Raw genomic sequence first — 22,642 nt, forward strand, 5'->3', positions numbered from 1 at the left:
GAAGATGTAGATAGTGACACGCAATTAAGGAAATGAAAGACTATTTTAGAGGTGGGGGGGGGGAAGTGTAGCTTCAGTAGATGCTGTTTTAGAGTGGAGATTACAACTCTGCTAGGGGAGGCTGAGCTAAAATGAGTGCAAGATGTACATATGTGGGTATAAGCTCAAGCACAGGTACTTCAAGTTAACCATTGTGAAATATTTAATAGACGAAGGGGTTCATCTTTCAGGAGCAATGGTGGTAGCTATCAATTCCAGTGTTTTTAAAAGATTAGGCTTGAAGCACTAGAAAAAATTGTTCCCTGTGAGTGATTGCATGGTGGCCCACAGAGCACTGACTGGGTAGCAGACTAACAGTCAAGGCTGATGTTTGCCCTAGTTGTTATCACAGTTTCTGCAGTCCAGCCCACTGGTAACAGCTTCTGAGATGTAAATACATCCAGGCCTTTCTCTTTTGTGTTCAGACAAGCTTGTCATCTTCCTGTCCTTTTAAGTTTATTTGTCAAAAAATCTTAAGGTAGTCTTATTTCAGCTTTTTAAAAATCCAGTATTCCAGAAGATAGTCTGTTCTCTTGACCTGCAGCCAATATTGTGTGTATTTTATAATTTTATTTGTTTATAACTTGTGTTTTGTTCCTTAAATTGAAAAACAAGAATACTTTTTGCATATGTTTACTTAAACCCTTATGTCCTTAATTCTGCCTAACTCCCTATGTTAGTATTTCTTAGAGAAATCTGAGGCAAAACTGAGAGCCAGAAGTGAACTGCTGGACAAGTGCCATAACGTTCCTGCAAAGGGTTGCAGCTCTATCCAGTTGAGCTGGATACAGCTGAGGGCCCTTCGTGTGCGGGAGGTGCATGCCCCTTCAAAATGGGTGCTGAGGAAGTTTATGTGTTTGTAACTTCTGTGCAGGGCTGGCCAGTGAAGCAGGACTGTTAAGACAACTTGCTTTCTCTGTAGCCAGGTGCCTTGAAAGACTAACGAAGGGACAGTCCCTGCAAACTTCAGACTGGGTGCCACCTTCGTTTCCTGTCTGTACAGGAGTTAACCCAACAGGAGCTAAGCAAGAGTCAGCTGTGATCTCAATGCTTCTCCAAAGAGAACCCGTTTCTCATACTATGTGACTAATTGTCATCTTGATGATCTTGCTTCTTAAAGTTTCTTTTATCTTACAGCAATTAACATGTAAATCTGATTTCTTTTTTTCCCCATGAGCCTTTCTCAAGTGGTATGAATTCCTATAAATCATTTCAGTAGATTCAATAGATTCAAGCTCAGAAGTGTCATCTGGATTTTCTTGCCTTAGTCATTCCCTTCTCAAATAACTCCCTTGGTGTTACAGCTTTTAGAATTCGCTTTCACTTACAAAAAGTTTGAGGGAAAAATCCAGATGCTATTTTAGCAATCCAACATGGGGAAATCAAGTAACTTTAATGCATCTGTTGGTCCCTGAATGCAAAATTGGATAGCCTAGCAAGACTCAAAGGAGGGTAAAAAAGAGCAAAATCAGTCACGAGTTTCTAATTTTATTTTAACAATCTTGCTTTTTAAAAAATACAAGTTCTGATTAATGCCGGGGGGATGCCAAGTGTCCATTGGCCACAGGCCTTATCTCTCACTTCAGTTTCCCCTCCTGGGAGTAGTCATCTCTCTTGTCAGGATAGCAAACAGAGAGCAGTAAAATGCTAAATTGCTGAGTTGTGTTACAAGGCTTGTAACAGGATCCCAAGGGACGTATGTCTCAGTATGGCACAACTTTGTTGAGCAAAGTGTTATTTACCTGGACCAGTAATTTAATGGTGGCAGAATATACAGGTAGGTGTGCAAGGTGCATCGGGTGAGGTATTGTTTGCACTTTAATGGTACCGCTGTCTCTCTCTTCTGCAAATGGATCTATTATGGGGCAGAAAGGTTTAAATGGAAGTGAGAGCTCAATTACCAAAGAGAAGGGAATTCAAAAGGAGGAGCGGGCTTATAAACAAGACACTGAAGAACTTTAAACGCTTCCCTGTAGTAACTGAAGTGGCAGCAGAGCTGCCCTTCTAGTTGCAAAGGGGCTTCTGTACAGCCAACTACTACAAAAGCTTTACGCTCTCCAAACAGCACATTTACTAAACCTAGAAACCATGGCACTACAGCCTCTGTTTCTACAAAGGAATTCTACACAACAGAGGCGTTGCTTTGCGGGGTCATCTGTCCCGGGCAATCTTTGGGTCCATGAATTTGACGCAATTTGAGTCCAAGCAAGAAGCAAGATTTGAGTCCAATTTGAACTGTGATTTCACCCTCAATGGTTTGAATATGCCACGGCTAGATATATTTCAAATATGCCATTTTCTCAATAATGTCTTAAATGGAAAAAGGCACTGGCTGTTGAAACAGCAACTTTCTGTGCTATGACAGGGGTACTGAAGTAAGACTTGTTCATAACTCTGCTGTGATTCTTCCAGTGTCTCAACTATGCCTATGCTTCAGTCTATTAGGGATGTTCTAAGCACTTTGGTGCTATCGTGAATTTGGCCATAGGAGCAGTAAAACATAGTTGGGGGTGAATAGCTTTTCCTTCACCTTGTTTTTGGCAAAGTTTGTGGGATTTTTTGTTGGTTTTTTTTTTCTTATTTCTTCAGCTGTTTAACTGAAGCATGGAGTACTCCTAGGTACAGGTATCATCTCTTTCTCTCTTGAATAATCCTGTAGCTCTTTCTGAGCCTTTACTATCTGTTTAATGCTGAAAAAGGAAGGTGCAAGGAAACAAGTATCTGTACAAGCATAAAATACCTGTAATTAACACCTCCTTTGGCCAGGAACATAGCATCCCCTTGACACATCTCACATCACATAGGAAAAGTTCACAGTACCAAGTTTTACAATCACAGTCACTACAGCACCAAGATTGTCCAGACAAAAAGAAGTTACTGAAGAGAAAGGCCACTGGCCAAAATTCACACAATTGCCCGCGTGAGGGCTCAAGTTAAAAATAAAGCACTGGTTGGGAGAGTTAATCCAAGCTTTTGCTGGCTCTCCGTTTGGCATGGGGAGAGCAGCAAGTCACCCATCCTCGCTGCAGCTTGGAACAGAACAGCCCCCTTCTTTCTAGGGGCTTTTTGAGCCCCTCGAAGCTCGTTGGCCACCCGAGAGCTGGGGGAGAAGAGCCCCGTGGCACCCCCGGCTTCTGCCAGCGGGAGCTGGAAGTTACCAGACTGTAAACATTTTGTTGTAGCGAGTCCAGTGGAGCAGGCAGTGGAGGCTTGTCCAATGCAGGTCCTCCTGAAGCCCTGAAGGAGAGAATGGATGTGTGCGCTGGAGAAGTCTGGGCTGTCCCCGCAGTCCTGCTGTTGGCTCTGGGTAGCAGTTGGTTGTGCTTTATTTCCCTGTCCCATCAGGACAGCTTGAAAAAAGGCTCAGGACAGGAAACACTTTTTCCCAATAAATGCGGCCTTGCCCAGATGACAAAATATAAGCCTGGGAGGGGCAAAGTCCTTCCTCCAAACGTGGCCTCTGTGCTCCTGCTTCCATTTGGCTGGTTTCAGGAGCAACCGCAGCCAGGCAGAAGAGCAGGCCTTAACCCCCACTGAACACTGATGGAGCTTAAAACCAAAGATAACTCTGTTTCTATGAGAGGTTACTAGCAACTAACTTTTTCCCCATCCACCCTTAACCACGTGCACATGGAGGATAGGATGCTGGTGTGGAGGCTCTCGGCAAAGCTCCGGAGCTCTGTGCTGAGGAGGGAGGTTCACCAAGCACACGGCCCACCCCCGAGCAGCACTGACACACTGACATCCTCTGCCCTGTTGGTTGAGATGGCGGGGGCGGGGGGTGGGGGCAGTTTGCAGACTTAGCTCCATCTCTGTCCTCACAGACAGACATGGAGGGAGGGCCAGCGGAAAGCTTTCCCAGCCTGTGGAAAGAGAGACCCTACACTCTGCATAAAAGAAAACCAACACTGATCCCATAAACATGCATATTCACAGAGAAATGAGAGCCCCAACACCTGGGTGCTGCTGCCTGAAGCAAACAATAGGCTACTGTAAACCCTGTTCTCACCAGAAAGAAATGTCTCGGTGGCAGTGAAATGGGGTCGAAGCCCCTAGATTATGTCCACGCTGGATTTACACAGTTCAGGTGTGAAATCAACATAAGATGCAAAAGGTTGAAGCACAGAGGTAGACATTTTCAGCTTGGAGAAAGTGGCTCCTAGGCTTGAAATGACCAGACGGCCAGCGTGCTCCCGGAGGTTCTCCAGCTGGCATGCAAAGACCCTCTGCAGCTCTGCTGCTGGGAAGCGGAGGTGGCAGCTTTGCAGGACCCAGTGAAACCAACGCGTGCTCCCTTTGGTCCTGCCCACACCTCAAAGGCACGTCTCTGCTGGTCAGACCCCCCCTCACATCTCAGCATTGTGGTCAGCAGGAGTTCTTAAAGGAGGGGACAAAAAACCACTGGTCCCTGTTGTTTACGAGGAAAAGGAAAAACTAAACCTTTATGGTCACAAAGCAAGACGATGTCCTGGAGGGGAGTGGGAGGGGAAGAGTGGGACCCTCCAAACAGTGCGGAGAGGCAGAAGCACTAGAAGAAGACTCGTGGTGAAGGGCAGGTGCGTTTTCCAGGGACAAGTGTCAGCCGTAGGCTCCTGCAGGTAGTCGGGTTTGCGCTGATGCATTTGTCCGTGGGAAAGGGAAGGAGGAGAGCGAGAGTCCGACGGGACAGCCCGCGTCCCCTTCCCCTGCTCAGCCACGGCGGCGGGAACCTGAGCAGAAACGCAGAGAGACTCTGCCGGGAGCGGACCCGGAGGCAGCGGGAGCCCCTCCGGGGGCGGCGGCCGGGGCCGTAAGGGTGGCTCAGCCCTGGGCGGTGACCGCCAAGGCGTTCACGTACCCGTGGGGGCCCACGTCGGCGTCGGAGAGCCCGTGGGCCAGCGGGGCGGCGGCGGCGGGGGCGGCGGCGGCGGGGCCGTACTTGGCGGGCGGCGGGGTGGCGGCGGGGCGGAGGAGGCAGCAGGTCTCCAGCGCCTCCAGGCCGCGGCAGGCCAGGAAGAAGAGGTTCTTCAGCATGAAGAGGGAGAGCGGCTGCTGGTAGCGCAGGAGCAGGAGGCAGCGGAGCGCCAGGAGCGGGGCGTCCAGCAGCCCGGCCGGCAGCAGGAGGTGGAGGGCGAGCCGGGCGGCTCCGGGGGGGCGGGCGGCGCTGAGCTCGTAGAGCCACAGCACCGGCGAGGCCAGGCAGAGAAAGTAGACGGCGATGAGGAGGTAGCGCAGCGGAGCGGGCAGCGGCGCCGGCCGCCCGGGCTGCAGCACCAGCTCCAGCAAGGAGAAGCTGTCGAGCAGGTCGAGGCAGGTAGCGAGGAAGGCGGCGGCGGCGCGGTGCTGCGGCGGCGGCTGCGGCGGCAGGAGCAGCTGCCCGGAGCCCTCGGTGCCGATGGCCCGCAGCAGGCAGTAGAGCAGCGGGGCGGAGAGGGCCAGGGTGATGCGGAAGCCGGTGGTGCCCAGCGGCAGGCGCAGCTCGATCAGCTCCAGGATGGAGGTGCCCAGGATCAGCGCCGCCTTGGGGGTGAAGGCGATGGAGTAGATGAGCCAGGCGAGGTGCGCGTAGGCGAAGTCGCCGCCGCGGGGGGGGCCGCCGGCCCCGCGGCCACCGGCCCCGCGGCCGCCGGGGGGGCCGTGCAGCAGCAGGGGGTGCGGCGGCGGCGGCCCGGGGGGAGGCGGGGGCCGCTCCCGGCGGCGGGCCCGGCTGTTGCGGCAGAAGAAGATGCCCCATCCGGCCGCCAGCACCAGGTCGGTGGCGATCCAGCTGCACCAGTACAGGTCGGTGACGGCGATCAGGTAGAGGTCCAGCAGCGCGCCCTGCCCCAGCAGCAGCACCAGGGACAGCGCCTGGAAGCCCCAGCGCCGCCCGCCCGCCGCCCCGCCGGGCCCCAGCAGCGCCCCCGCCGCCGCCCCGCCGCCCGCCGCCCCGCCGCCCGCCGCCGCCGCCCCGTACAGCTCCGCCGCCGTCATGCTGCGGCCCGGGCTCCCCCCGCCGCCGCCGCCGCCGCTGCTACTGCTGCTGCTGATGCTGGGGAGCGGCGAGGCGGCGGCGGGCAGCGGGGCGGCGGGCGGCGGCACTAGGGGCTTGCTGATGCTGATGCTGTCCTCCTCCTCTTCCTCCTCCTCCTCCTCGGTGCTGCTGCTGCTGCGGGGGCTGCGGGGGCGGCGGGCCCGCGCCGAGCCCGAGCTCGACCCCGAGCCCCGCCGGCTGCCGCCGCTGCTGGAGCCCCCCGGGAAGAGGGGCTGCCGGTCGGCGGCGTGCGGCAGCGGCGGCGGCGGCGGCGGCGGCTGGAAGGAGCCCGAGGAGGAGGAGACCGAGCGCTGGTTGGAGGCAGCGCGGTGCATGGTCCTCCCCGGCCCCCAAGCCGGCGCGCCGGGCCCGACGGCCGCGCCGCGGCCCCCGGCCCGCCCCCGGCCCGCCCCCCGCCCCGCCGCACCGGCAGCGGCAGCGGCAGCGGCAGCAGCAGCAGCGGTGCGGAGAGCCCGAGCGGCGGGGTGGCGGCGGGGGAGGCCGGGGGCGGCGCCGAGCAGCAACCGCAGCAGCTGCCGGAGCCTGAGCCAGGGAGGGCGTCTCGGCTGGCGGCGATGGGTGGGCTGGGGGTGGGGGAGCGGAGAGCGGCTGTGCGGCCGGGGGAGAGGAGGAGGGGGGCGAGAAGGGGAGGGGAAGGAAGGGTCCCCCCCTCCCCGTCCCTGGGGGCTGCGATAGAAGCAGATCTCTGGGAGCGTGTCCCGGCTGCCGCCTGGCCCCAGACCCCCGTGGATGGAGCCAGCCAGGGCTGGGCGAGTCACCCATGGACATGTCACAGCCCCCTGGTACCCACTCCAGAAAATTAGAAGTACTTCACTCTCCCCTGATCTCTCTAGGCTGACCAAGAGGAGGGCCAGTGGCCTGGAGCAGAGCCTACAGTGAAGCACTCACTTGTGGCTCCTCATCTGTGGCACGGGACATTCTGCTGCTGGTACTTTTGGTCTGTTCTATGTGAAAGTAAGTGGCTTTTACCCCACCGGTTTCCTGTGTTGAGCCAAGCCACATACTGAGGGCTCTGCCTAGCTTGCCATGATGGGACAGTGGCTTTAAATTTTTGTGAATATCTCTAAAGTTCCGACTTCTACTGAAAGTACCAGTCGGGGACTTTCTTGATGCACTAATAGTGGCACTGAATTGAGGTTGGCTGGCTGGGTCTCATGACTTGGCACATCATGTTTCAAAGTGGCTTGGTGCTCGGCATCACCAGTTCCTCATTCCTACCTGTGCTCACTGGTGATGAGCCGGGTGCTGCCTGTCGGGGATGAATAAGCATACTGAATAAGCTGTACCCACAAATGTATGCATTAACTACACTTCGTGGTAGAGATCCCACATAGCTTGACATTTGCGGGTGTTGCTAATCAATACATGGGGTTGAGCGAAACCCAGATGCTTAGTACTGGGAAAGGACATCCAGGGCAGCAGTGACAACCATCTAATACATGTTGGTGCAGGCTGCCTGAGGAGCCCGACTCCACTAAATGTCACTGGCTGCTCTTGACAACAAAGAGAAATCAGTCTGGGGTACCAGGAGAATTCATGCTTAAACCTGAAACAAAGAAATAATTGAGAGGGGGGAAGGGGAGAACTGGAGGTGGGTTGACATAAAGATTTCTTTAGGCACATAGGAATAATCAACAGGAAAAGCAGGGGAAGATGAAGAGGAATCACAGCAAAAGCATTATTGCCAATGGAGACTGGAGTGAGGGAGCACAGGTAAATTTTCTAAAAGCATGGTCAAAACAGAGCGGGGAAAAGATAAATGGAGACTGTGCAAGCTTTAACGTAGTCACTTGGGCACAGTACTGAAATGGTACGACCTCTGAACTGGGGTAACACCACACATGTATTCCCATGGTCTCCTGTGCTGGTAGCTATCCTGCTTTGAAGTCTATGCTGGTGCTTCTCTGCTGCCGTTGCCTGCGTGGCTGGGTTGTAGCTAGGATGGGGGACACCTGTTTTCTGCTACACACACATCGTGTTTTTGATGCCAGGATACACTTGCCAAGATTCAACCTTGCATCAGCACTGCTTGTGTTCATTGCCTTCCTCTAACTCACCTTGTCATGGTACGTAGCATCAGATGAGACTGAACACGCATGCGCTGCCTTGCTGTCTAAGGGCCCTTTCTCCCTAATTCCACATTTCAGTTAGCAAATAAAAATACTTCACTTTAAGAAGGTCAGTAATTATAGCATATCATAAGAAATATGAGTGTTCAAAAGAACAGTCCAGCCTGGAGGGCAGTGAATGGGCTGGTGTATCCTAGCCTGGTCCCAGGATGGAGCACACGAGGCTTCACCCCAGGGCAAAACAGGCAGGTCACCTCTGCAGGTGCTTGCAGAGGGACCAGGACGCAGCAGGCAGCACCGCTAGCCTTGTAGTTGTGACAAGCATCACTGGCACTCCCAAGTTTAAGATCAGGTGAATCCAAAGAGGGCTGTCACCATTTATTTTCTACCAGGTGACTTGGGTGGCAGCCAGAGGCTGAGGACCTCTCCCAGCAGCCTCCAGACAGCCCTGTACAGTGCTGTGCTCAGGCGTCACAGCTCCGGCATCCCCTCTGCCCTTCCCCACAGGCTGCTCTCCACTATCCATATCCCATGTCGATGTCTCGGAGGTGCTGCCACGCTGCTGCCTCCGTGGTGACGTGGAGGACACACTTCCCTCTGCATTGCTGGGGTATGGTGCTGGGCCACAGCCACCCGGCATGGGAAAACAGCAAGCTTTTGCGTGACAGGAGCAATGCAGCACCACTCAGCCCAGCAGCTTAGTCGGAGGTCATTCAAGATGCAAGAGGAGAAGCGAGCAGTGAGCTGCCTCGCCTTTCCTTGGCAGATACGGTGCCATGGTGTTTGCTTTGCTCTCCAGCCTCTCAAGGTGGGTGGACTTTGTCAGCGGTGAAAGTGCTGCGTGTTTCCCTGGCAAGGCTTTCTCTCTTTGACAGATTTGCCTGCCAAATTAAACAAAACATGGCCAAACAATTGCTTTGACTACTGGTTTGGTACAACCTCGCAAAAACCTTGCTTAGGGCTCCGTTGGGTGGTCTCTGTCATATAGGGAGCGTGAGGCTCGAGGCCATGGAGCCCAGGAGGACGTTTGCTGTCTGCGTTGCTCTTTCAGGTTCGAGCAGGGCCCAGTGCTGCTTCTCTTTGACTGGTGGTGTTGGGAGTTGCCCAGTTCAGGATGGCTCAGGGTGGCAGCGAGCGTTTGTGAACGACACAGGCTGTGTCTCCTAATTTGGTTTCCATGGAAAGGCTGGGTTAGATGTCAGTGTAAGTGTGCATGATCAAGGGTAGAGGGTAAAAATCCCATTCTTACATACTGGATCCTGGCCTTTATCTAAGGTGGGTACGTTCACCTGACCCTTCTCAGGCTAAGCCAGCACTTGTGTCACTGGCATGATTAATGTGTGGTCAGTTCTGAGGGTTGGCTAAATTGCTCTTGCTCCTACCACATTCACCTATTCCACCGCAAGAAAAGTTTTCCGCTTCTACGAGAGGATGCGGAGTGACAACCAAGCATCCAACTGGGCTGCTCAGGGCAACAGCCTTCAGGCAGAGAGGGCTGCTCCTGCCCTACCTGTGCAGCAGACGGTGACGGCTTTGCCTTGTTGGCTCTCCTGCTCCAGGTTTCCTGGGCAATGCGCTTCCCTGAGCGCCGTAGGCTGGACATGCTCACTTAGCTGCCCTGGCAGCCTGCCTGTAGGCACTCGTATCTCCTCTGCTTTCAGTCCAGAGCCTCGTTTCACAAAGGTTTGAGTCTGTTTCTTGCACGACTGGCATCCGTCCCACCTGCTGGGGTAAGTGCAATTGGATGGGGACCCCTGAGCCAGGTGATGTGACGAGCTCAGGGAACGAAGGAAATGAGGCAGCTGTGGGGGAAGCTGGGTGCTAAATGGGCCTGCCTGGGGTCACACGCGCCTACTGAAGGGGGTGGCACCTCTTGGAGCCTGGGGAATGTGGTCCTGCTGGGCTGAGGCTGTGTGAGCAGGGCAAGAGGAGGCTTATGGAAATGGTTCTCCAGAGACTGAAGGATCCCTGCTGAGGCTGGGAAGGTCCCTGCATCCAAGGTAGGCAGGTGGGAACAGGGACCTCTGGCTATAGGGCAAGGGGAGCTATGAGCAGGAATGGGGGAGCACTGGGAAAGAGGGTGGGAGCTCCAGGGCTTCCTTGGGCTGAGCATGGGCTCCAGCAGGGCAAACACAACCCGAAAATCCAGGTGAGAATAGGAAAAGAGCTTATTTGTGTGGAAGGAAGCAGAACTTGTGCTTGTACCTTAAAATGGGAGCGAGGGGAGAAATGTCTTCTACTTGAGAAAGCACTGAAGGGCTTTTTGTAGCGCACTGTAGGATGAGATATGACAAGCTGATGCTTCCCGTGTGATCCAGTTATTTAATGCAATGTGCAGTCCCTGGAAGTGTTAGTGCTTAACCGTTACTGTTAAAACATTAAAAGGCTGAACTATAAATAGCTTCTACTCTTCAGCAGCTCCAAAGCTATGTTTCTGGCTTCTTTATGTATTTATGTGTATGCACAGATATGTGTATGTATACATATACAAGGCAAGCGGCGGACAACAGAGTTTTGTGAAATAGTCATACCGAATATCTAAAATGCTACCATTTCCAGTTTACACTACTAGTGGAAACAGGTGGTGTGCCCTCAAAAACCCTCCTGCTGAGGGAAAGGCAAAACTTTCTTGAGGGCAGAAACTCAAGAGGGAAACAAAATAATGACTCAGTTTCTTGGGGGAAGGAAAAAAAATAAAATTGAGGCAAATATATGCCTGAAAGAAAGACCAGAGACTAAATCCCTAATTATACCCTGCAGTAAGCTGTCAGAAACTGGCAGCAGTGGGAGGGAAGGAGGCAAAGCTGATCTCAGTGAGTTGGAGCATAATCTGCTCTAACCATACTTAAAATGCCTTTTGTGTGGGAAAGGAAGGTTCTGGGATTCTGTGACACACGCTTTGTACTGCACTTATCTAACACATTCAAACAGTCAGGGTTGAAGTTACAGGCAAGTGTAGAAGAGTTTCACCTCGCCAAAATTCAAAGACGCTTCAGTTTGTCTGCCTCCGAACAGAGTCTTTATAACTAAATTGCTGATCCAGTATTATGGTTTGGGGAATCCAGATACTCTTCAAAAAGGTATAAAAGTGTAACAATCTATTGCTTGTAATTACATTTCATCTCAAAGAGCTCTTGATACCAGCATAAAATGCAAAGTTGGGGGGGTTTTTTTATGCTTGTAGCAGGGTAGGGGTTTGGAGAATGAAGAGGATTTGAGGTTTGCTCTTAGTATTTTATACTTTACTCAGTCTTAGCACACAGTGTGTATTGGAACTGACCTTAAGGAGAAAGTTCTTAGTAGCTGAACTGACTGAAAGGGAAAAGCAGGTTTATTATAGTGAATTAGGGAGAAGTGCTTTCTTGATGGAATGGTTTGGTTCCTAGAGAACCTATAGCTGCCTTGCTGATGTGGGGTTTTAAATTGTTCCAGTCCGGATCTATAAAGGTCTTTAAATGCGTAATTTTCATCAAATCGACTGTGTGGCCACATAAATCCATAAAGACTTGTGCTTTTAGGATTGAGGTTAGGTAGATTCAGTAAAGGAAGGGTTGGGCATGCCCCTAAAGGGCCAAGGTCTGTTCCAGGGTGAGCAGGTAACTGCTTGTGTTCAAGGTTCACCAGAAGCCATTGATGAAACACTTTCTGTGGTAGGCGTTTCTCACCACATCCACCTGGGAGCAAACTCCAACTTCAATAGGGCTCTCAGTCCCTCTTGTTCAAGTTGTTCCTTCTTCAGTGTTTCATGATGCCTAATGTTTCACTCTGCTCCTTTGATGGTTAAGGACTTGTATGGGAGCCTATCTTCCAGCTAAGGCTTGTCTCCTACAAGGAACATCTTAACCCTAGGCTGCCCTTTTGCTTTGACAATAGCGTAGTGAGATTAAAAGCGTTCATCTGAGAGGTTCAGGTTTTGATCTTTTTCTGCCTAACTAAACCTTGATACACCCTATCTTGGGTGAGTGCTCCAACTACTGGAGTACTGGATAAAAGGAGAGAGCTGGTTAATGCTTTTTATTATTATTCATTAGTGGTCAGGGCCTTAGGTAATTTCTCCAGGACGTAGAATACAACTCAATTCCTCTCTCGGCTGAGGATGGGAGTCTTTGTCCAGTTCCTCCAAAACTGCTTTTACTGCTTTATCGATTGTTCCTTTCAACACTGAGTTCTCAGGACTCTGAATCATGCTTGTTTTCCTCTCTAACGTGCCTCCTGTGAGCTGTGAACTTTGTAGATGGAAAAACCTTCTGGTGGAATATCTTACAAGAACAACGCAGGTGAATTGGCAGTTTCTAGATCATTAAAGCTGGTGGTTTTCACCTAGTAGGATCTTTAATTTTCCATTTGCTGAAATTAGTGGAAGATTTTGGCTCTAATCTGAAAGTTTGCCAGTTAGTATATGTCTCCTTAACTCCACGCACCTTTTTCAAAAGGTACCAGGGCATGACTCTTGTCAAAGTTCGGTTTCTTTTATGATCACAAAGACTTTAACATAGAGCCAAGTGAGCTTCTAGTGGTAAGGGTGGCTTTCCATACGCCCTTAGGCTTGTTCTTCATCTGCAATAGCAGTTAAGTTGGTGGCATCTAGCTTGTGGCTTCCCCACCCAGTACATGTAATCATTACAAACAACTGCTTAGGTCAGGTCACAACTGAATGCCTACCCTGAAAGCACCTCCTACACAGGTGGCATCCCAAAACTAGTCTTCACTGTGAAGAGTCAGTCAGGGCATCATAGCTGTTGTGTCCTTCTTTTCTCCCCCTACAGAGTAGGAATGGTCAAAGTTGTACTCATCTCGCCTGATGCAGAACTTACAGGAAATTGTAGTTTGGCTCAGTCAAAAGAATCGCTGGAGGAGTATCTTTCAGGGTGGTTCCCTCAAGAAAATCTGAGAATGGCTTGATGAACAGAACAAAAGACAGAATTTGTCCTGATAATCTTCTAGGGCAAAGATGTGAAACAAACCAGGATAACACTCAAGAAACGTACACACAGCAAGTTAAAATTAATTTCAAAGAAAACATCTTTTATTATTTTATATATGTGCTAGATCAAAGGAGCAACTCTGGAACTGGGTTGAAATTAATATGAAATCTAAAATAATCACAGCTTGTGATTTGTCTGTATGATATGTAATCACTCTGCTACAGTGCACATGACGTAATCTGAAACATTACCCATTTATTGAAGGGAAAAAGACAAACCAGGATTAAGATTGTAAGAAAGGGGACAGTAGTGTTATATGACTCCCTGAATGCCAGGCTAGTAGTTGCATGTGTCCTGTAGAATAAAGGAATTGACCTCTGGCCACCATGTTATTGCATGACATAAAAGCTCTCTGCTGCAGATTCAAACCAAGGTCTAGCCCTTCTCCGGTTCCTCCCTGCTATTCTCAGTTGCCTCATCTCACTGCATGCTCCCTTTAGGCTTGACTAAAACCCATCCATCTGTGGAAGAGGGAGTTGTTAGGATCAGATCTTCACCGTGTTTGTTGTATAGGGCAGTGCACCGTATGAATATTAAGGCAGGAGACCAGCAAGTGAAGTCCCCTCTCCTGCTTGGTCCCACAATCTGCACGGAAGTATGCTTCCTCCAAATGAGAGAAATACGGCTTCAGAAGTAACACTTCTGTGCAATACATGAGACAAAGGAAAAGTTTTGTACCAGCCACACTTGAAGCTAATTCCAGGAAGCTGCAATTTGAAAGAAAAAGAATTTCACTGAATTCTAGCAATAACAGATGTCCCTAAATGAACCACAGATAAGCTAGAAGCCTGCACAGCACTCTAGTGCAAAACTCGTGGAACAGAGGTGACCTGGCAAGCCCTTTTGTCTGTAGAAATCTTTCACAATCAAATCAGTAGCCAACAGTGGCTAGAGAACCCAGATTTCCTACCCCGTCCACTGTGTCCATGCAATTCCTGGGCAGTGACTTGGACAAAGTGCACTGTTTCAAGGAGCTGAGCAGGGGAAGAGGGGAAAGGTCTCTGTGTTGCTCAGGCCAAGGGCAGCCCATCTGACTAATTAGTGCACAGATGAACAAGCAGAGCCTTTTATGCAACCTTACTTGGTAAGAATTGGGGAAAGGGTACAAGATTCTTCCAGAATTCCCCTCCCTTCTGTACAATTTCAACTCGCAAGCAAAGCATTTCTTAAACTCCTTCTCACTGAAGTTCCTCCTACGCATTTTTAAGACTCCCAGAGCACTGTTTCAGCACTAACGTGGTGAAAAAACAAATCTGGAGCCAAAAGCAGATTTGGAATCTGAAGCAGATTCACATCAATCAGCTCACCTCCACTGCTGTTCCAAAGATGGCGATGCCTGGCTCACTCTCTGTGCAAATGCAAACCCCGTCCTTTCTCGAAGGAGGTGCTACCTCATTCCTTGTGCTACCTACCTCACTTCTGGCTGAGATGTGCCATGCGTGCTGATATCGAATTACAAACTGCCTGTGATTTCTCAAAATTCTTCTGCATGTTCCTTCCACAAAGCTACCGCCATCATCGGAGCAGCAGCCAGTGCCCATGGCTCCATTCGGATAGCTGATTCAGCAGCACTACACCCCTCGGGGAACACTGGTTTAGCAGCACCTTGTCTTTGAGAAACCGGCACCGCAGTCTTAACAAGTAACAAGAAAGAGCTCTGCCAAAGGTTACTGCGCACACACAGATGGACAGACCTTGGTATTTCGGCAGATAAGTACCTGCCAAATCGAAGGTGTGGCGAGCAGTTATTGCCAGCAACCAGCTCTCTTGGGTCTATGTAATCATGGTCTAGAAGACTGTTCCCAATTAATCCTATAAAAGTTATCACACAACTTAGCAAATACTGCAAGGAAAGGGAGCGTTCCTTTCTGCGCTGGATGGCACCTCCGAAAAGCAAGGCTGAGGGACACTGGAGCTAGTTTATGAATAAATGGGTTTTGGACCTCCGCTTTCAGGCCTTGCACTCTGGGTCCACAGCACAATTGTGACTGTGGAAATGTGCTGAAAGCTAAAAGACCTTCCCTATGTTATATGCAAAGTCCTTCCCTGTACTTACTTTTCTGGAAACTGGAGACAAGCCCTTGTCTTGTGCAAATAGATGAAACAGTAATTTCTTTTCCCCCTCAGTAAAAGGCAAAAAATTCAAATTTAAGATTGAGTTCCTCACGCTACAGCTGATTTTAGAAGAAGCCAAGCGACTCTTGTTCTGATAAGACAAAGAAGAAGAACCCCAGCTAGCGCTAAGAGAGGAAGAGACTGCTTCCCGCTATGAATTTCAGAGGAGGGAAATTAATCCAAACAGAATACCTTTCCACTCCTATTCATAAAATAAGCTATAAAGAAGCCCCAGAGAAGAACCTCTTTGCCGGAGTCACTGATGGTGCACCCAGTTCCCTTCAGACACACAGCAGAGCCTGGCATATGATAAGAACAGAGCCTGCTCTGCAGTGTGACCTTCCAAGGCGGATACATGTGTCAAGAAGATGGAGAGCTGCTGAAGCAGAATGTCAGTGCACATGGATGCTGAGATCTGAATTAAGAACAACTCCAATTTCTGTGCAGAACATCTTGTTTGTACCCTGTGTATGGAGCTGCCTGGTAAAGCAGGGAGAAAGAGGAGGCAGAGCAGACCTATTTCTGATCTCTCAGTTGGTGTGAGCTGAGTATAACTAGGAACACCAACTCAGTTGTGTTGGTTCCAAAGGCTTTCGATCACATATGCAAACTGATTTATGCTTCTAAAATCACAGTGCTCCTCTAGAATTAAGACACTCCTCACTGAGCTAGTCTTTCAAGCAGTGCTTGCTTAGCTTCTTTGGACTGTTATGGAGACACAGATCTTGATCTTTCTCTGCACAGCCCAAACTAGGAGAACAGAGGCAGTAGAAGGTACATGTCATTAGGGATATGGAAATGTTCCTGGGCAGGCAAGTCCTTGCTGATAGTTCATATTAGAAGGACTCTACCTGTATGCTAAAGGAAGAGGAGGGAACAGGGATCAGGCCATATGGGGTATCCCTGAGATTCAAACCACACAAGGGAAGAGAGGAAAAAAGCAAGTGAAGAACGGATACGTTTGTACTTTAAAAGATGAAGACTGGGGACTTGGGGCTCAGGCACCATCCTGGCTTGGTGACCTCCTCTTTCAATCCTTGCATGCAAGAAAGGAGCAAAGGTGGGCTGTGACTCTTTCTGGTTAGCCCTTGTTCCAAAGAGGGACCTCTCTTTGGAAGCTGTGCCAGCTGGAGCAGGGGGATGTCCCTTGCAACAGCTGGGGTCAGGCTGGGTGCTGAAACAGCCTCTTGATGCAACACCGAGTTCTGGGCAAAGAGACCTCTGGAAATTCAGACTCTGTTGTGGTTTCCTCTGCTATTGAGAGCAGGCTGCTGGCTCCCTAGCAGGATGGAAAAAGTCAGAAGTGTTCACAGAACGCTAAACAGGCAGGAGGGAATAATACAACTTTCCCCTCAGCCCTGCTGCAAGTTGCTCTGGCTACTGCAGCTTCCTTTGAGGGGGCCTGGCCTCTCCATAGCTGCCAGAGGACTGCAAAATGGGACTTTGTTTCAGACTGACAGTGATGCAGTGGCAAATCCCCAAGCAAACAGAATTTGTTAAAGTCCGTAGGCACTTATTCTTCATAAGGAGAATGTTAAGGCGTAAAGCCTTCCCTTGGCAAAGTGCCACCACAACACAACTTCTGGTGCGCTCACGTCACAGACTGGACGAATAGCACATTGTCTGAATGGTACGTTGGCTGATAGCGGCTCCTTGCGCGGGGAAGAGCTTCATCCTCAAACACATCACGAGGAGGGGAGTGGGGCTTGCTGGATCTTCATGCGCAAAGGGTGGAAAGGAAAGAACTCTGATGACCAAACAGAACTGGGATTGCTAGGGCAAGCCTTCTCCTTATACCCTGGTTTCCATAATGGCTCAATTATTGATGGCAGCAATGTACGTTCACAGTTGAAAGCCTGCCGGCAGCTGTCAGGATTGCAGATGAGTACCAATAAAAGCAAGTGGCTTTTAGTGCTGAGACAGGGAGTTTTCTTTCTTGTTGGCCAGATTAGATGATCACCCCAGGTCTCTCCCCGTTCCTCCCCTCTTCCCTTTCCGGTACATAAAATCCCTGACAGTAGATCTCTAGGCACACCTCTCTTAACCCTAGCTCCAGTTCTCCTTCTTGAAAGCAAGTTGCACAGCATCATTCACATCCTGCACTATGTAAGATGCCTCCACCAGGCTGGGGTCAAAGCAAAAGTCCCGATGGCCGTGGAACACCGTCTCTGTCGTGAACTCCTTTGTTTTACTGGGAACATCTGCATTGTGGCGGTAAACCCCAGTGCAGACCAGAATCGACTCACAGCTCTCCACTGAATTGTTGCAGTCTTTCCTCAGCTGGAGGTGATCCTCGGTTTGGGGACTGGCTGCTTGCGGGCTCCTCTTCACCCCAGCCTGGACCTGGCTCTGGTGAGCTGACTTGAGGTAGCTGTTGTAGAGGTTTGCCCCATAGACATCGGACATAGGGTTATCCCTGGATAAGGTCACAGCGTGAAACATAAATAAGAAACTAGACCATGCATCAATTTCTGGATCTGGCAGACTGGGATTAAGGCAGCACTAAGGGAGGAAGCGGTGCAAGGTATTTGCTAATATCAAGAGAACCACCCAGACTGGGCCAGTAAGTCTACTTACTGGGTTGTCCTGTTCAGCTGTGGTGAAGGCCATATGCTTCACAAACATCTTTCAAAGGGGAAAAGACACGTCCAAAGTGCCCATAGCAGTTTCAGCCATTACTGTAATGTATTCCCTACGATCCCAAAGTGCCTGGCCTAACTGGGCTAATGGTACTACATCTGAGTCTCTTTAACTTTTTCTTTAATCCAGTCATGCTACATGCGCTCTGCATCCCACAGTAACAGCTCCTCTAGGTTGACAGGACCCTTCAAATTTTTAAAAGCATAGGGTGCAAAAAGCTAGCAAGCCCCTGTTCCAGGATGTGAGGCTCCAGAGATGCCATGGAGATTTTGGTATTCATTTTAGAAATATCCATTAAAAAAAAACACTTAAGAGAAGTCAGTATGCAACTCCCCAGGGAAACCATCAGGAAAAACAGTCTCTTACCCAACTGCATAGAGACGTCGGATGGGAGACTTCCAGCCCTGTTTCTCTGCCTGCTGTTGTATCAAGTATTCGGCATAGCGGTAGGTGACTGTGCTGGGTTTGCCAATCAAGGCCTCATACTTCAGCTCCCGGCCTGTTACTTTCTTGTAGATGTTCTCCAAGCAGAGAAGGAAAGTGCCATGGCCAAACCTGCTCCAGAAAGGAGGTCATCAGTATCCCCAGTCACACCACTGAAGTAGCAAACATTCTTCAGTGAGGAGGACCATTCGCTATAGCCAGGGTACTGCCTGGTTTGGACACAGTATCTATCCACAGGCAGTGGTCTGGCTTTTGCTTCTTGAAAATTTTAGTCTTTTTTTCTCAAGCAGTTTTCATATCTCTGCTGCTAATTATGCCATACAGTCAAACTCTAATGCTAAAAACTGTAGTAAGAAAAGACCATCTGCAGGAGAGATGCATGAAATAGGCTAAAACAAGTACCACACATGCTTTTCACCTGGGCATCTTGGCTTCGGCCATCCACAGGAGATCCATGTTGCAGGCAAGGACAGGCAGATGGGGGTATGGTATATCTTGCAGCTCTGCCCCAGGGTTCCCATTGCTCAAGAGTACATCAATAATAAGCTGCAGGCTTGTCTCCCACCTCACCGGCTCACCAAACAGAATCACCCCTGGAAGATTTCAAGAGATGCTTGGAAACTCACAGCATCCAAGTATAGGACCCACTACCAAAAGCCACCCACTAGCAAAAACCACTCCTCTGCTGGGATGCCCTGACTAATACAGCTACTGTTGGAACATGGCTGGAGCCAGGGCTCCAGTCTGCACATCACTGCACCACATGCGTCATCTGTCACAGACACTGGAGCGTGGCATGGAGAAAAGCTGGCTTTGCTCTTATCAAGCCTGTGCTTCACACTGCCTGAGGGCAGCGAGGCTGCCTCCTGACTGCGTCCTCTGAATAAGCTGCCTGTGGATATTGATGAGCCAACAGCACATCATTAGCTCCCATCCCAGCTGGCTTGCCTTGCTGTTCTTTCTGCTTGCTGTTCATATGTAAACAAAGGCTATTGCTTACCTTCTATAGTGGGAAAGCCAGTAGTGGGAGGAGGCTGCCAGAAAAAAAGGAAGGCTGGGTTAGTAATGCAAAACCTAATGCCGTCTCCAAAACAAAACTAAAAATGCTTCCTTGGAACCTGCCAAGGCAGTCCCATAAAGAGGCAAGACAAGGCCACCTGGAATCCTGAAGAAAGATTTCCCCGCTCCCCCCACCTCCCATCCCAGATTGGATTTCACAGATCTTGCGTTCCTGTCTCAGAGCTGGAGATGCCAACCAAACCATCTTACCGCTCACTGCAAGGAAAAGCAACAAAAGACAAACACGGCATGAGAGAGGGGAAAGTCAGTGCCCTTCCTGCAGGAGCTGACGCTGGAAAGAGCAAAGAGATGCTGGCTGCACAGTACCAGTCCCGGGCTCTTGCTAAAGAAAGTCACTAGCAGCCAGCTGCTCTGTACCTCTGCAGCTTCTCCACCCCACACTATACGCCGTAAGCACCACTACCCCAGACCACCCGTTCCACTGATGCATCAGGAAATTACCAGCTCCTTTGGCCTCCGGCTCTGATCCACCATGTCTAAGAGGGGATATGCCTTCCTCAGGGCCTCCATGGTGACCACATGCTTGAACCCCAGGCTATTTCAGACCATCAAGGAAAGTTGTGGAGACTTGGGGTTTTTATGTTATTGTTTTTTTAAGTTACTTGCAAAAGCATCTACAGGATTAAGGAATACAAGTCCTAGTAATAGAGCAGTTATTTAACTTAATAATGCATAACCTCATGCCTTTCAGTCAAACTCTATGCTGTGCTTCAGCCTACAGGTGGCCCTAAAGGTTAGAAAACAACCCAGGCTTAGGTGATTTAGTTCGAGATCAGCAATCCCTGGAATTAGGCAAAGAACAGAGGTCGCTCCAAGACAGAATGGATGTACTTTGGGAGACCTTTGAGGCCAGGGTTCTCATATCGGTGCAGTGCAGGGGGGCTGGTCAGACTTCTTGGCTAGAAGCAAAATCAGTGAAGCTCTGGTCTGCTCAGTTGTTGAAAAGAAAATGGTCTGTGCCGATAAAACTATGCAAGTGAAGGATGAGTTGCATTTGCTTGCAGAACACCTTGCCCTTAGCTTGCCCTACTGACCTTGGGAAACATAGGGATGGGCCAAGGTTTTGTACCAAATGCAGTTAAACGTTAAGTACAGGGTGTGACTCTGTGCGTACAGGATTAGATGTCGCAAACCCTGCAGGCAGTTCTTACCTCCTCGCAGACAAGGGACATGTCAGACCTGCAGTGCCCCCGCCTCAGCCAGGCAATATGTCTGCAGGATTGTCATTTAGACCACGTCCCTGCACTGCAACGCTGTGAATCGATATTTGAGTGCCTTCCATTGCTGTCAGATTCCTGAGGAAAACCTTAGCTGTAGGAGAGTTGGGAATGATCTCTAATGCACTTTGCCGTGAAAGAATGGGAGAAGCACAATTTTATCTCAAAAGTGAGAGAGGCCCAAAGCTGACGGGAGTCCTCATGATGACATCCTGCCAATGGGAGCAGCAGTCATGGGAGAGGTAATCAGTGTGAGAAGCCAGAGAATGGGGACAGCCAGGAGGTGACCAAGATGGACGTGACCAGTTAGTGCCTGCGTTTGAGCCTCTCCGTGAGGGTGCCTCCCCATAAGACGAGGCCAGTGACACCTCTGTCTCCTTGCACTTCTACAAGCTGACCAAGCGAGTGCCAGGGGTACGGGCAGGGCAGGAGCAGCAGCCTTTATCCGGGAAGGGGCAATGGGAGGCGCAGAGCCCCAGGAGGCAGGGACAGCAAAGGATACTTCAGGGCGTTCTCCTCCACGGGCCCCTGCCCGGCCACCAGCATGCACTTGTGGTGGAACTGGCTGAAGAGCCGCAGGGGACTGTGTGACAGGATCACCTGCTCCGGGGACACCTGCAGGAGGGGAGGCAAGGCTGAGGGGGGATCCAAGGGGATGATATTTCCCCTCCCTCCTCCCCTGTGGTGGGGTCATGTCCTCAACCCCGGCTGCCACCTGCCTCCCTCCATCCCCTCAGGCCGAGGGCTGGTCACTCGGTGGGGCTGCCACCTCCCAGCCCGGGTGGGTTCCCTCCTCCTCCTCCCCCTCCTCCTCCCGGTGCTCCCCTCCGTAGCCGGCACACCTGAACGGGGTGGGGGGGGGAACCGTGAAAGAAGCCGCTTCCCAGGGCCGTGGAGCTCCATCCCGCCTCGCCCCCGGCCCGGCCGCCCTTACCTGCAGCCCCAGTGCCTGGGAGAGCTCTTGGGCCTTGGCCGACCTCAGGCAGTTGCCGGCGTTGGTGAGGAAGACGACGGGCACCCGGAGCCGCCCGCCGCCGTCCGACAGCCTCTGGAAGGCCCGGCGGGCGGCGGGCACCGCCTGGCTGCCCCGCACCAGCACCCCGTCCACGTCGAAGAGGAACCCGAAGGCCGGCGGCTGCAAGGCGAGCGGAAGGGACGGTCACCCGCCGCCAGGAGCCCTTCCCTCTCCCCCACCGCCCCGGCCCGCAGCGCCCTTCCTGCCCCGCCGGCAAGAGCGCGGCCGACGGGCCCGGCCCCCCGCCGCCGCTGCTCACCCGGCCCCCGGCGCAGCGTCCCCGAGCGGGCAGTGACCGCGGCCCCGCGGCGCGCAGCAGCCCCCGCCCGGCCCGCAGGCAGCCGCTGCCCAGCGCCATGCCGAGCCGCTCTCTTCCCCCGCCGCGGCCCGTCCCGGTGGTGGGGCACGCCGGGGCTCGTAGTTCCCGGACTACAGCTCCCAGCGAGGCGCGGGGCCCGGCGGGGCGGGACCGGGGCGGGCCGGAGGGATGGCCGCCTTCAGCCCGAGCGTGGTCAGGAAGGGGCCGGGCCACCGTCCCCCGGGAAGGGGGGTGGTGGGGTCCTGTCTGCCTGGGAGCAGAGGATTGGCAAGTTTGGGGAGGGCTGGGGTGAAGGAGGGCGGCGGGGGAGCGCGTACCGACAGCCCCGCGGAGGGAGCGGGGTGCGGGGTCCCGAACGAGGGGAGGTGGGGGGAAGCGAGAGGGTGTGAGACCCTCTCCAAAGCGATTACAGCGGGTTTGTCGAACCCGTTCACAAAACCCAAGAGCAGGAGCGCCTGGGCTCGGCTCCTGAAGCCGCTGCGGGGCCCCGTCCCAAAGGCATCTCCCGGGATGGATTTCAGTCGGAGGTGGCCACGGCTCGCCCTGCCCGCAGGGCGCCTGGCAAAGTACCGCCACTGCAGCTTCTTACCACCTCACAGCTGCTGCCCTGCCTCTGCCCAGTCTTTTCTACACAAACCCACGTCTTTTGGTATTTTTTTTTAATGATTGTTATTCCTACAGGTCATAAGGTTTTCTAAAACGCTGA

General features: G+C 51.7%; 2 protein-coding genes across 3 annotated transcripts; both read right to left on the bottom strand.

Annotated features, from left to right (window-relative positions):
- Nucleotides 1–1,514: 1,514 nt before the first annotated feature.
- Nucleotides 1,515–5,991, bottom strand: TMEM121B (transmembrane protein 121B). The gene has a single exon (XM_074572534.1). It carries the CDS (start codon nucleotides 5,989–5,991, stop codon nucleotides 4,840–4,842), a length of 1,152 nt encoding a protein of 383 aa, XP_074428635.1. The 3' UTR covers nucleotides 1,515–4,839.
- A 7,128-nt stretch (nucleotides 5,992–13,119) lies between these two features.
- Nucleotides 13,120–22,124, bottom strand: HDHD5 (haloacid dehalogenase like hydrolase domain containing 5). Of its 2 annotated transcripts, XM_074584722.1 has the most exons (8): nucleotides 21,877–22,124; nucleotides 21,537–21,737; nucleotides 21,105–21,217; nucleotides 19,827–19,920; nucleotides 19,306–19,339; nucleotides 18,724–18,898; nucleotides 18,228–18,416; nucleotides 13,120–17,637 (listed from the first exon to the last, which is right to left on the bottom strand). In XM_074584722.1, the coding sequence occupies exons 1-8, from the start codon at nucleotides 21,973–21,975 to the stop codon at nucleotides 17,268–17,270; spliced, it is 1,275 nt and encodes a 424-aa protein (XP_074440823.1). In that variant the 5' UTR covers nucleotides 21,976–22,124; the 3' UTR covers nucleotides 13,120–17,267. The 2 variants fall into 2 exon arrangements, with proteins under 2 accessions (XP_074440823.1, XP_074440812.1); XM_074584711.1 differs by lacking the exons at nucleotides 19,827–19,920; nucleotides 21,105–21,217 and having other exon boundaries at nucleotides 21,877–22,076.
- Between the last annotated feature and the right edge of the window lie 518 nt (nucleotides 22,125–22,642).

Source organism: Larus michahellis, chromosome 1, assembly GCF_964199755.1.
Source record: "Larus michahellis chromosome 1, bLarMic1.1, whole genome shotgun sequence".
Taxonomy (NCBI): Eukaryota; Metazoa; Chordata; class Aves; order Charadriiformes; family Laridae; genus Larus; species Larus michahellis.